The 13,260-nt window shown below is 40.8% G+C and overlaps 1 protein-coding gene across 5 annotated transcripts in view; it reads right to left on the reverse strand.

Annotated features, from left to right (window-relative positions):
• The window catches only part of CLIP1 (CAP-Gly domain containing linker protein 1), a 125,239-nt gene that overhangs the window by 43,419 nt on the left and 68,560 nt on the right, over positions 1–13,260 (reverse strand). For 3 of the 5 annotated variants that reach the window (XM_082418004.1, XM_082418002.1, XM_082418003.1), the window contains 8 exons: positions 13,092–13,196; positions 8,331–9,275; positions 6,652–6,768; positions 4,242–4,299; positions 3,625–3,708; positions 2,557–2,713; positions 850–1,015; positions 536–751 (listed from right to left, as the gene is read on the reverse strand). In XM_082418004.1, the coding sequence (XP_082274130.1) occupies positions 536–751; positions 850–1,015; positions 2,557–2,713; positions 3,625–3,708; positions 4,242–4,299; positions 6,652–6,768; positions 8,331–9,275; positions 13,092–13,196 (1,848 nt within the window). The remainder of the gene's footprint in view (positions 1–535; positions 752–849; positions 1,016–2,556; positions 2,714–3,624; positions 3,709–4,241; positions 4,300–6,651; positions 6,769–8,330; positions 9,276–13,091; positions 13,197–13,260) is intronic. The other 2 variants (XM_082418005.1, XM_082418006.1) reach the window with 1 other exon arrangement.

The following is a 13,260-nucleotide window of genomic DNA, read 5'->3' on the forward strand; positions in this document are numbered from 1 at the left end:
GGGACATGCGAGAGCCCTCTCTAGAGCTCTCCCTTCTACTTTATCCTCTAAGAGCTCTGTTCCTCCAACCAGGCTCCATTCCCTGCCCACCTGCCTCACGTGGCCTCTGCCTCTTGCTTTTCTGCAAGATGTCTCTCCTAACCCTGGTGCAAGGTGGCAGCAAGATGGCCAAGATTAGAGGAACATGCTTTCCCGCAACAAAGAGTCTACTACAGGCAGGCAGACAGAGGTCAGGCAACAGCACACTCTTCGTGACAGCTGGGGAGCAAGCTGCGTAGGGGGTGGTGGCCACACAGTACATTCGGGGGAAAGACCTGTAGCCATCACCCTCCCTGAGAAGGAACAGCGGCTGGTACAAAGCACTTGAAGATACAGGACATGTAATTCGCCCTCCTGCCACGCACTCTGAGGGCCGACACTGGTAACGGCCACTGAACCCATCCCACGTGCTGCTGCTTTCTAAGCCCCCTTGCAGCCTTGACGCGGAACGCAAGCAAAACTGTAATTTGACCACACGATTCTCGCCACCACGTACTCTGGCTTTGTCGGTTTGCCTTCTCAGCTCCTCCATCTCCTGCAGCAAGTCACTGTTCTCCTTTTGTGCGGCCTTCAGCCGCTCCCCTGTGTCCAACAGCATCTTCTGGAGGTTCTGCAGCACTTCTTCATGCTTGGCCTGTGTCTCAGAACTGGCTTCTTCATACCTGGCTTCCAGCTCTTGACACTCATTGTGGCTCATTTGCATTTTCTTTTCCTGCAGACACCCCGAGTCAGGAGTGAGTCATCTGGCCATGTCTGTTCTGCCCCCCAACCTCCCCTGCCAGCCAACAGTCCCACTGATTCTCTCCTTACCAGGTCTGACAATTTTTTCAGCAGTTCTTTCTTCTCTTCCTCATGCTTTTTAGCTGCTTCTTGCTGGCTCTGTTCAGCTTTGAGAGTTACTTCCCCAATACTTTTCTGCAGAAGACTTTCATTTTCATTAGCCTTGGTAAGTTTTAGCTGTAATTCTTCTACATTTCTAGAACAAGTTTCAATACAAGGCGTCAGATTTTTCAAAAGAGTACTTTAAATTCTAGAGTTGTACTTTAAAATATTAATAATAATTGTCTTAATGATTATAAATGTTATGAGCAATTAATAACATCTGAAATAAGCAAAAAACAAAAACAAAAACAAAAACTGACTTGTCCTGAAGAATAATTTTAACAATTGTGATGGTTACAAATACCTTAGAGTAACTACTCCTCTAACTGTGAACATTTATTATTTTATGTCAGTAGATCAATAAGGAAAAATGAGTGAAAAGTAAGCACATTAGAGGAGGTAAGTATTTCGAGGTTTCCAAATTTTAGCAGACTAGATTATCAAAGACTCATTTTGGGGTCACTCGAGAACAGAAGATACGAAAATAACAATAATGTGACGTTCTAGCTCAAAGAGAACCACGTGGTCCCACAAAGATGTACGAGGGCCATCAACCTGGAGAAAAGGCTGGCTCATGGACCGGAGAACAGGAAGGAAACTTGGACGGTGCCTCTGGATAAGCACCGACAGAAATGCAACTTCTCCAAGGCTCTGTGCCACAACCGCCTGGGCAGCTGTGCCCACCTCACAGCAGGTCTGCCACAGTCGGCCAACCAAGGCCCATCTGCCCGTCACCCACCAACGCTGAGCCGTGCGTGAGTGCACAGCTGGACGTAAACTAACTCTGCCAATTATTAATACTTTCAGAATCAGAAGTCTACCGGGGCTAATATGTCCTCGAAAAGTTTTTGCCTTATAAAATAAACATTTGATTTTTATAGGGCAGCCATTAAAAGAAAAAAAAAAATCAAAGCAACAAGAGCCTCAGAATAAAGACGAGAAGAGAGATTACGATAAAAGAAGCTTTAGCGCTGAGGAAGTAGGGTGTAGTGATGAAGAGCAGCAAGGGCTCTGGGACCAGACCACCTAGATCCGAAACCTCAGGCAAGTTACTTAACCTCATTAAGCCTCAATTTCCTTTTCTTTAAAATAGGAACAATAATACACTCACCTCAGAGGATTATTAATTAGGAGAACTAGAAAATATACTCTACACAAAGCTGTTAGCATAGCATGTGGCACGTGATAAGCTCTTCACACGTGTTATCTATCATCCCACTGAAATAGGTTAAAAATATATATATACTTTTTTCTCTTCTCTAGTTGAGGTGCAAGAGCTCAGTAGTTGTGGTGCATGGGCTTAGTTGCCCCATGGCATGTGGGGTCCTAGTTCCCTGACCAGGGTTCGAACCCACATCCCCTGCATTGTAAGGCAGATTCTTTACCACTGGGCCACCAGGGAAGTCCCTAAAAATATTTTTAACTGCCTGTAAAAGATGTTATTGCCGTTGGTAAACTACTACCTTTTCTTTACAAGTCACCAGAAAGTCTGCAATACACTGCGATAACAGAGAAAGAATGAGATTCAGGCAACTTTAAAACCTAGCAGTCCTTAAGATTTCAGCTCCCCTCCCACCCAGACCTTGCTTGAGGGCCTAACCCAAAGCAGGCGCTCTTATTAATACTCATACATACCTTTCTTTCAGACGTAATTCATCATTCATTTTTGTCAGCTGAGAAGAACTATCTCCTGACATTTTCATTATTACTGCAATGTCGTTTTCCAGTTTTTCCTTCGCCTTTATCAACTGCTCTTCCCTTTCCTCTCTCTCTCTAAATTTTGCCTCCATATCTGAATATATATAGAAAAAAATAGCACTGTTGTGTTATAATCAACAAAAATGTATTAACTACACCCTGTATGCCAAGCCTTGCTCTGGGAATATGTGCATATAGCAATCCCTGCTCTCATGAAAATTACATTCTAGCAAAGAAGACAGACAATAAACAAGATAAATAAAGAGAATAAATAGTACAACAGATAGTGGTTAAGTGCTAAGAGGGAAAACAATACAAGCGGAGAAAGGAGTCAGGAAGGAGTCGGGGAGGTTAAAATCTTAGAGAGAGCCTCTCTGAGACGCTGACATTTAAGTAAAACCCTGAGGGAAGTGAGGGAAGAGGAATGCAGGCAGAGGGGAAAGCAAGTGCAAAGGCCCCGAGGCAGGAACATGCTTGACAATCAAGTATCACCAAGGAGGCCAATATGGTTGCACTGGAAGGATCAAGGGGAAGAAGAGTACAGGATGAAATCATAGAGATAAGAGGACCTGATGACAGTAAGGACCACAGCTTTTACTGTGAGTGAGATGGGAGCCACTGGGCCATTCTGACCAGAGAAGTGACATGATCTGACTTGATGTTGAAAGGATCCCCCTGGCTGCTGGGCTGAGAACGGACTGAAGGGGTCAGAGCAGAAGCAGGCAGCCCAGGTGGCCAGCTGTTACTACAGCTTCGATTAAAGATGCTGGTTGACTCGGATCAAGGATAGCAGGGGGAGTAGTGAGATGGGGTGGATTCTGACTTGTTTGAAAACAAGGCAGAGAGAATTCGCTAAGGTTTACAGACCTCAAACAAGTATTTTATCACAATATAACACGAGTGAAGAATTTATGCCTGAATAGTAGATATGCTGTAACAACACACTAAAATTATCTCAAATCCTAGGAAGCCTACTACATTTAATGTGTAGAGACGTCTTCTTACCTGTTAAATTTTCTCTCAACTTCTCCAATTCAGAAGACAGCACATTAAACTGTTCCTCTTTTTGGTGTAATTTATTTACAGTTTCTATTTGGGATGAAGTTAAAAGTTTAATACATTTCATAGTTAATAAGCCATCTAAAGCTTGACTGTCTTAAAACCAAATCAAATCAAAAGCTTGAGATTTGGGATCACGGGAATACTAAAGAGTCCCATTACAAATCAAACCACTGAATAACGAACCTAAAGAAACAAGCAAGCAACTCTTTCTTGTCTCCCCAAATCTGTAGATTAGGCAGGCACCGGGCATCCCTTTTCCAGGCATCTCTTTCCTCCTTCCACTTAAAACTCAATAAAGCTATCAATGACTTAAGCTTAAGTAAGACAATACTTTTCCCAAGTACACCTACATTTTAATATGGAGCAAGCTTTAAGTCAAAAAGAAGAAAGAATGAATGGGAGCTTGAGGCTTCAGGAAGCCAAGGGAACCCAGTATTACTGTGCGCTGCAGGAACTTCCAGGGTGGTGAAATTAGGCTACAGGCAGCATCTATTTTTATGCACCAAAGGCCAGCTCCAGCTTGAGAACAAGAGAGCTGCTCATACTCTGCTAAGACATACCTTGCATACTTCTCTGAACAGAGACTGCCTGCTCTGAAGCATCAGCAAAATTTTCTTTCTAAAGAAAAAGAAGTGGACGTTCAGAATAGAAAGATTTCAGATTATAAAAATAAAAAGTTTCTATGACTACAACATTATCTATTTTTTGTTGCTAGTTTTGTTTCATTAAAGCTAACTTACGCTTAAAACATGTAGGCATCAATTACTACCGTATGCATACTGTGCACGTGTACACGAGTGAGGTTTGCATGTGTGCTGCATGCGTGGGTATGCACATATGTCTGTACACGTGTGGATATGCACACTTATGTCAATATATGCATGTGTGGATACACATGTGGTGCCACATGTATGCCTTTTCCTCATGTTGCTACCCTCAAGTAGCAGAACCTCTCTTCAGAAATCTGCCTGAGACAGTGAACAGAGTTCCGAAATTTGTTTTTTTTTTAATATTTCTTTTTTTCATTGAAGTATAATTGGTTTACAACGTTGGGTTAGTTTCAGGTGTACAGCAAAGTGATTCAGTTATACATATATATTTTTTCAGCTTCTTTTCCCTAATAAGTTATTACAAAATATTGAGTATAGTTCCCTGTGCTACACAGTAGGTCCTTGTTGGTTATCTATTTTGTACATAGCAGTGTGTATACGTTAAACCCAAACTCCTAATTTATCCCTCCCCCCAGCCCTTCCCCTTTGGTAACCATAGTTTGTTTTCTATGTCTGTGGGTCTGAGTTCTGAAATGTTTTACATCTAAGAATAGTCAGAACCTAGTATCTTAAAACCAGACCTGTGTCAACTACCTTAAACTAAAAAGTCCATCGCTCACTCACTATCTTTTCTAAACATGACAGGAGGGCAAGATAAAACCACTCTCCTGATTTTCCTGAGATGAACTTTGGGCTAGATACACCAAGTGAATTTTTAAATGAGTCTTTCTAATTAATTAATATTTTAGTTTAAAAATGGGCTCACAAGCCACAAGTCCATCAAAGCCCACAAGCTGTCCACCTGTGTTACTCCCGAAGCTAGACCTCAGGTGGCATGTTTTCAGAGGACGTAGAGGAATACTCTAACTTAAAAAAATAGTAAGGCATCCTGAAAGTTTGGGGAGGAGGGCAGAGAAATGACATGAAACTCAAAACACATTTTCTTAAAGGACACCATATTGAAAAATGGTAATTTCCAGGTCAACTTTTCTCAATATGTAGCTGCAATACGCTGTATCATAACTGTCTGATAGAACTCTCTACAATGAAACTGTGCTGTTCAATTGGTAGCCACTGGCCACGTGTGGCTTCTAAGCACTTCAAACACGGCTAGTGCAACTGAGGAACTGAATTTTATATTTTATTTAATTTTAATTAATTTAAATTTATAGAGCCATATATATAGACAGTAGCTACCATAATGAAGAGTGCGGCTATATAGTTAACATTTTAAACGTAGAAATATGTAATATTGGCATTTAAATAAGAAAAAAAAAATCACTTTTTTTTTTTTTTTTGGCCGTGTGTCACGTGGGATCCTAGCTCCACAACCAGGGATCAAACCCGTGTCCCCGAATTAGAAGCATGGAGTCTCAACTACTGGACCCCCAGGGAAGTCCAAAAATCAAACACTTTTATTCACCACTGGTATTAGCAGAGAAGTGTAAAACGTGGAGAACAGGAAGGTGCATGCAAGACCCAAGACAACTGACCCTTCATAGCTAATGTTTCTCTTATCAAGTTTTCTCCATGAGCCTACGCCTCTCCTTTCCCATGACATGTGGGTATCACTGGCACCTGCCCGTGGTTATCAGCCTTGACTAAGCTTGTGTTTTTGATGTAGGAGGCAAGGCAGAAGGGAGAACAGTTGAGAAAAAGACAAAAAATGTCCTACAACCTGGGATTAAGCTAAGAGGATATATATGAAAGGAAAAGTAATTTCCTGAGGAGGAATAAACTGAGCTGTAAGAGAGAATTCTGTGAACTCGTTAATTAGACAACACCCTGCCTTGCTACCAGAGGGTGCCGATGGTCCAGGAGAGCTTGCTGGCTTGCTGTCACAGGGCAGGTAGGACAAGGCATAGGGCGAGACCTCACTATATATGAAACCTAATGTGCTGGGTATATAACTTGAAAGGTTCCTGTGTTTGGTGAAACTAAGTAGTCAATAACATGCCAAAGCAATGCATTACCAGAGGCAAAGGACAGATTAAAAAAAAAAAAAAAAAAGTATTACTTACCTTTATTGCTAGTTTGGGTTTGATCCAATTCCTCTCAAGTTATTCATCAACCAATCAATACTTTGCAAGAGAAAGGAAATAGGTGCAATACGTCTTTCTTTAAGAAGTTTTTGTTTTTTAAACAGGAACAACTTGAATGGCCAGAAACCCTGAGATTCAGATTCTCAACAGGTACTTACCAAAATCTGAAGTTCTTTTTCCAAAGCCTCTTTCACTTGACTGACTTCACTCAAGTTTTCCTGAAGTTTATTAAGCATTAGCTCTTTTCCCTGCAGCTCTCTGGTGATGCTACTAGCCTAACATACAGAGTTACATGGTACAGAAACCAGTGAGCAAAAGGAAACAAAACAGAACGAGAAAGAAAACATAAAACAAATATAAAAAAATGTATGAGATACAAACATAACCAAACAAAACTGAAAGGAATAAAGGCATGGGTAAAAAGTCGTTTTGGTGTTTTTTTTGGTTTTTTGTCTTTAATTCTAAGAAGCCAATGACTTTTCATACAATCAGTTCTAGATAAGATTGCCCAATGGCTAATTTTAAATAATCAAAAGAGTATTTTTCTATACCTGAATTTGGACTGTCAGCATGCTCTAAAGCAGAAAGTACAGATGCTTACTTTCTAAATGAGACAGTTGAGCAATTTCATCTTCTGGACTTTAGAAAACCTTAAGACAGGAATGGTGGATTCCTGCGGACTGTGTTTCATTTTCTGTATTTTTGTACACGCTTAAAGTATTTCAACATTTAAAATAGAAAATAAAATTTTAAAAATGTACTACACAACAGTCGTTAGAAATTGGCTTTCATTAAGTCTTAATGTAAAAAAAGTAGACCAACACATTAGCTGCATATTCCATATTAATTTAATTTTTGTGTTTTGATTGGTATTTCAGAACCAAGTGAGGAGATTTGAGAAAAATTTCCTATGACTGTCATCTTCAACTAATGTTACTTAGCAATTTTTGCCGTTTGTCTGTCTTCACCTCTCCCCATTTAACCATCACAACCCTTCCTTCTTTGCCAATAGAGCAGCTTCTCCCGCAAAAAGCTCAGAACATTCAGCATCAATACCAGCGCCTCCACTAGTGGCAGGAGGACTGGGAAAAAGGGTTCCTTCCTTGAACAATCCTTAAAAATGAAGATGACATTTAGCAAGGCTAGTTAGTAAGAAAGGTAGCCAGCGAATGTCTCACATCATTTCCTATGCCTTGATCAAAAGCACACTTGTCCAGTCCTTCCTCAAAAAACCAGGGACTAGATCACATTCTCATCGTGACACAGAAAAAACTCCAATGAGACATAAGTAGCAACGCAAAGGGCTCCAGGCTCTTCACCTTCATTTTGCTGTGAACGTTATTCATCATAGCATGTTAATTCACACCAGTCAAGTGCTCTCGGAGTTCACATTCTGTTTTACACGTAACCTTACGGACAAGGCAGTTATGTAGGTGGGAAAGGAGGAGATGACCTTACAAGTTTCTATCTTATTCTTTCAATTCATTCACCTCAATGCCATCATTTTTGGGGAGTTCTCTATTTTAAAAAGTTTATAGACTGGAACCAAGCTTAAACAGGAGATCACAGCAAGCCCAGAGATATAGTAATAAAGTATTCAGATACTAGGAAACCGGGATCAATCCACAGAGTTGAGCCATTATTTTCTCCAACCTCCTCAGATGAAACCATACTCAGAATACTCAGAAGATACTATACTCAACTGGGAAATTCGTTAGCACCAGTTTTAACTAAGTCAAGAATCTGGAGGATGAATTACCTCAACTGAAAAATAAGATACAATGCAAAATAAGAACAAGAAATGGAAAAGAAAAAGATGGAGGATGTTGATACAAACCTTGCCACTTTCAGCATTCTTTTCGATCTCTAAATTTTTAATCTGTTTCTCAGCTGCCTCAAGCTGCTGTCTAAGGTTCTCGATTTCCGATTTACCTTCGGAACTGGCTTTCCGAAGAGCATCAAGATCCAAGAGCTTGTCTTCGGCAGCCTTGAGCTGTGATGTAAAATTATCAATAACCTTGGTTTGTTCATTGCATTTGGCTTGTAGTACCTCTAGCTCCTTTACCTTTAGCTCAGCTTCCTGCAATTTGTTTAAGGTGTCCTCCATTTCTACTAGATGCTGGTCTTCCGCTTTGTCCAGCTTCGACTTGATGGCTTCCAGACTGTTCTCTTTCTCTTTCATGACTTTCATCAGTTTAGCCCTCAGGGCTTCGAGCTCTTTAGTGTGAGCAGACCTTTCCAAGTCTTGTTTATTCTGCAAATTTTCTATTTCGTGCTGGTAATCTAGTCTCATTTTCTCTATTTGCGTTTTTAACTCGGCAAATTCTGCCGTCTCCGTGCCGACCCCCTTGCTGAAGGACACCTTCAGCTCCTCCATCGCCTGCTGGTGGGATGCAATGGCGGTCTCCAGCCTGGACTTCCACAGAGCTATCACGTCCGAATTCTCCTTGTTGGCGTGATCAAGCTTGCTTTTCAGTGACTCGTTCTCTTTGGAAAGCTTCTCTGTGGTGGCCTGAAGAGCCTTTATCTCCTTCTGATGCGTTTCTTCCCGGGCTCCAAATTGCTCCTTCAGAGAAGTGATTTCTTTCTGATGGTCAGCATGGGTGGCTTCTAACTTTTCTTGCAAAGCGCTTATCTCTTGTAAAAGGGAGAGTGACATGTCAACATCCCCAGCAGGCTTACTGGACTCCAGCCTCCTTCGCAGCTCAGCTACTTCCTGTATTCTGAACGCTAGGTCTTTTTCTAGTTCCATTATGCGGGACTTTTCTGACACTGTGGCCACCTAGTATCAGCAAAGAAAGAGAGATCATTTAAATAACAAATCACTGATGATTTTCTTTAACCTTAAAGATCTTTAGTAACTACCCCAGCTCAGGCAGCAGTCAAGCCACCAAGAATGTCTATGTGTTAATCTAGTTGTGATAATGGCTTAAGCCCAGTTCCGGGAGCTCCAAATCAAATTTATAGTCTTTGGAAAACTTTTCACCATTTTGAGATGCTAAAGGAAAATAAAATTGAGTTTAACTCACCCCCAAAATATTTCTTTTCCCTTTAAAGAACCTTAATCAGGAAAGTACCCATTAACTGTAGTAAGTTAATAGAAACAGTACCTTTCAAGGTTCTCTTACATCTGCCTTCTGGAAGAAGAATCCTTATTTTGCCTACTTCAACCAAGGTGTATGAACGTTTGTCTATCTGATGGAAGTGACTTTACACAAGTGTGCTGTCCCGTACAGCAGCCACTAGCCACCCGTGGCTACTCAGCCCTTGAAACGTGGCTCCAAGTGTCAAATATACATCAAATAATGAAGACTCGGGAAAAACAGAATATATCTTGTTAATAATTTCTTTCTCTCTCTTTTTTTTTTTTTGGCCACACCACATGCCTTATGGGATTTTAGTTTCCTGACCAGGGATCAAACCTGGGCCCTTAGCAGTGAGAGCGCGGAGTCCTAACCACTGGACGCCAGGGAATTCCCAATAATTTCTTATATTGATTACATGATGAAGTGATAATAGTTTGGATATATTGGTTTAAATAAATAAAATATATGATTAAATTAATTTCACCTGCTCCTTTTTACGTATTAAAAAAGTATGTTAATGTGGGTACCAGAAAATTTTCAATTATATATATGTGGCTCATGTCATAATTCTGTTGGATAGCACTGGTGTTAAAGGTGTAAAAATATCTATGAAATGTTTCAGTGAATACCACAACAACTGTAGAATAAAAGCCTCAAGTGGATAAAGAAGAACTAATTTACTAACCTTTTTTAAAAAGGACAAAGAAAGAATGATTACTTACCTGCAATGATACATAAGAATCTTATACAGAGTCCCTCCCCCCTTTTAGATTTTATAATTCCTTCACCATCTTTTTTTTTTTTTTTCCTTCACCATCTTGACGTACATGTCTCGCTCCCCTAACCCAGTGGTTCTCCGACCTTAGTGTGCATGTGAGTTGCCTGGGACGTGTGTCTACGGTGCAGGCCCAGTTCCTCCCACGTGTGCTGATTCTACCTGAGCTCTGGGACAGAACCCGGGAATATGCTGCTATTTAAACTCATACCCCCAGGACGAGGAAAAACACTTTCCTAACCTGCGTCCTTCTGTTCTTAGGAAGTTATTTCCCTCTGCTGTTACGCAGTAAGTTTAGTATACAAAATATGTGGGAAATGGTAGCTTTGGGCATAAAAACTAATTATTGGACTAACCTGGGAAATAGAAGGGAACTTGAATGATTTAAAGACATCAGTGAATCCCAAATTTCATGGATCAAAAGTCCTCCGGAGTGAAGGCTCCACTCCCTCACTGCCTTTATCAGGACAGAAGGTAACGGGTGTGTTTTTCCTTCAGCCCCTCTGTCCACCTACAGGCTGTGAGATGGATAAAGACTAAAGTGTCCACCAAGAACAAGAAAATAAAGCACTTGGGGCTCCAAAACTGCATGATCAAATCATTAGGTATTTCAGAGCTGGCTATAATTGTTTTGTTTCAGGGTTATAGGTGCTTCAAAGACGTTAATTCATTTACATAGTTTTTTCTGGGGTGGAGGTGGGGAGTCCACAGATAAGGTGCATTATTAAACCCCATTGCTACAAGGTTCACAACATAAATAACTTGAATCCAACAGGGCACTAATTCTTAATCAGTCACAATAAAACCGTCAAACTGAGGAAATACCAAGTAAAAAATAAAGGAAAATAATAAATAGTGTGGTTATGCAGCATTTTCACAGCACTTCCATTTTTTAATTTTATTTCCCAAAATCTGCCCTCAGGCAAAACTATCTATGTGTCTGCCTTTCCCACCATAAAAGCCAGGTATCATTTCTTATTCTTGCTAATGTTTCTACAGCGCCAAGCACACTGTTTATAAACTGGGCTTACTGGCTTAGAGGAATTCTAAAGCGCTTCCCAAAAAGGAATGCAGGTGATGGGAAACTTAGATGGGTCAGTGGTTAGTTGCACACTTGGCAAACCAAGAGTGAGGATCGACAGGAGACAAGGCTTGTTATAGGAAGATGACAGATTGCTTGAATCTGAAATACTTAAATAAACATGCTGTGAACGGATGCCTTCTTTTCCACAGAAAACAAAAACAAAAAAAATCAAAATTGTTTGCTGACAAAGCTGTAAGGGAGATTTGTTCAGAAGTAAAAAAAAAACATCCTTACTTCAATAGCCAGCCACAGCACGGGAGCTCAGTCTTACTATTAGTCCCTTGTATTTCCCAGATCAAGTCTTTGGCTCTCGGGTAACAAAGAAACGGCACCAAACTACCAGGATTTTTTTTCTTACCAAATACACAGACGATATCTTTAGTTTTGAGGCCGACTGAGAACATTTTCTTTCTCTTAAAAAATACAAACTCATGACTTAGAGAAGAAAAATTACTCGATTTTCTAGATCTTTTTAGATCAATGATTTCTCAAGAAGAGAAATTTCTACAAATACTAATAATTCAAAAGGAAAAAAATCAGGATACCAAATTTCATCAGAGACAGAATAATTTTTGAAATTTTAAAATTAAGGATCTGGGTGATTTAGCTATTAACAGTCAAATTTGTGATTTAAAAGGTATATAATATATACATGTTTTCTTATATGTGACTCAGATTAGTTCTTAAATCTTTTATCACAAAACTACTTCCATAATAGACAGACTCCATCCTGTAGTGGTTAAGAGCACAGACTCTGGGGTCAAATGGCCCAAATACAAATCCTGGCCCCACTATCTCTATTAGCTGTGTGACCTTGGACATATTATTTAACCTCTCCGTGCCTCGGTTTCCTCATCTGTAAAATGGGGACAATACTACTACCTCTCCCCTGGGGTTGTGGTGAGACTGAATAAGTTAATACTTGTAAAGTGCTTGGAATAGTGCCTGGCATAAAGTAAGCAATATATGGGTGCTTAAATACATAAATAAGTGAAAACATGACTAATGCACTGGCTCTGAGGGTCAAACGCAGTGAGCTGGGGGTTGTAAGAAGCCATTCTGTTCCCAACACACTTTCTCCTCCTGACCCCTGAGATTCTAACCTACTGGGTAACAGAAATGCAAAGAGATCAGGTGCGAAGAAAAAAAGACAGCTGGGGTGAAAGTCCCTAACTCTCATTCAAAAAGAGCCAATGTTTCAATTCCCTTTGCCTAAGAGGCCAGGGAAGAAGGCAGGAAAAGAGAGCTAAAGTGAAACCACAAAAAATTATTTAGAAAACCCACTAGGAATATGAGAACAAGAGGACAACTGACTGCCGGTGCAAACTGGAGAAAGGTTATTTCCCGGTATGAATACAAAGAACCTCAAATGCAGCTGTGGACGTCCATGCAGTCTACACGGTCGCAGAGTTTCGGATCTTGATGTTGGTTGAGTTAACCAAAGGGGAATGAATCTTCACCTTGGACAAAAGGTTCCACATAAAACACCTGTGCCCACCCGTCAGCCTACACTCACGAGCACCCGGGCGGCGCCAAGGCCAAACTCGAGTCGAACCACTGGGTCAAGGCTTGGGCCCACTGCAGGGCTGGTCACCCGCGGTGTCCACCGTTCGCAAACATGGGTCTGCTTCATTAAATAGTGAAAGCCATTACCCTAGTGTCTTCTAACTCCCTCTGGAGTTTGCCAGCTTTGGTCTTTTCATAGAGCAGGCTCTGTTCAAGCTCCTTAATGCGGGCGTGCTCCAGTTTGGTCTGCGTCTGTCAGCAAAAAGGAAGAGGAAGAAACACAACAGTGCCACCGTGACATGCCAGCGCAGGAGGA

The sequence above is a fragment of the Balaenoptera physalus genome, assembly GCF_965194825.1.
Source record: "Balaenoptera physalus genome assembly, chromosome: 12".
Lineage (NCBI taxonomy): Eukaryota > Metazoa > Chordata > Mammalia > Artiodactyla > Balaenopteridae > Balaenoptera > Balaenoptera physalus.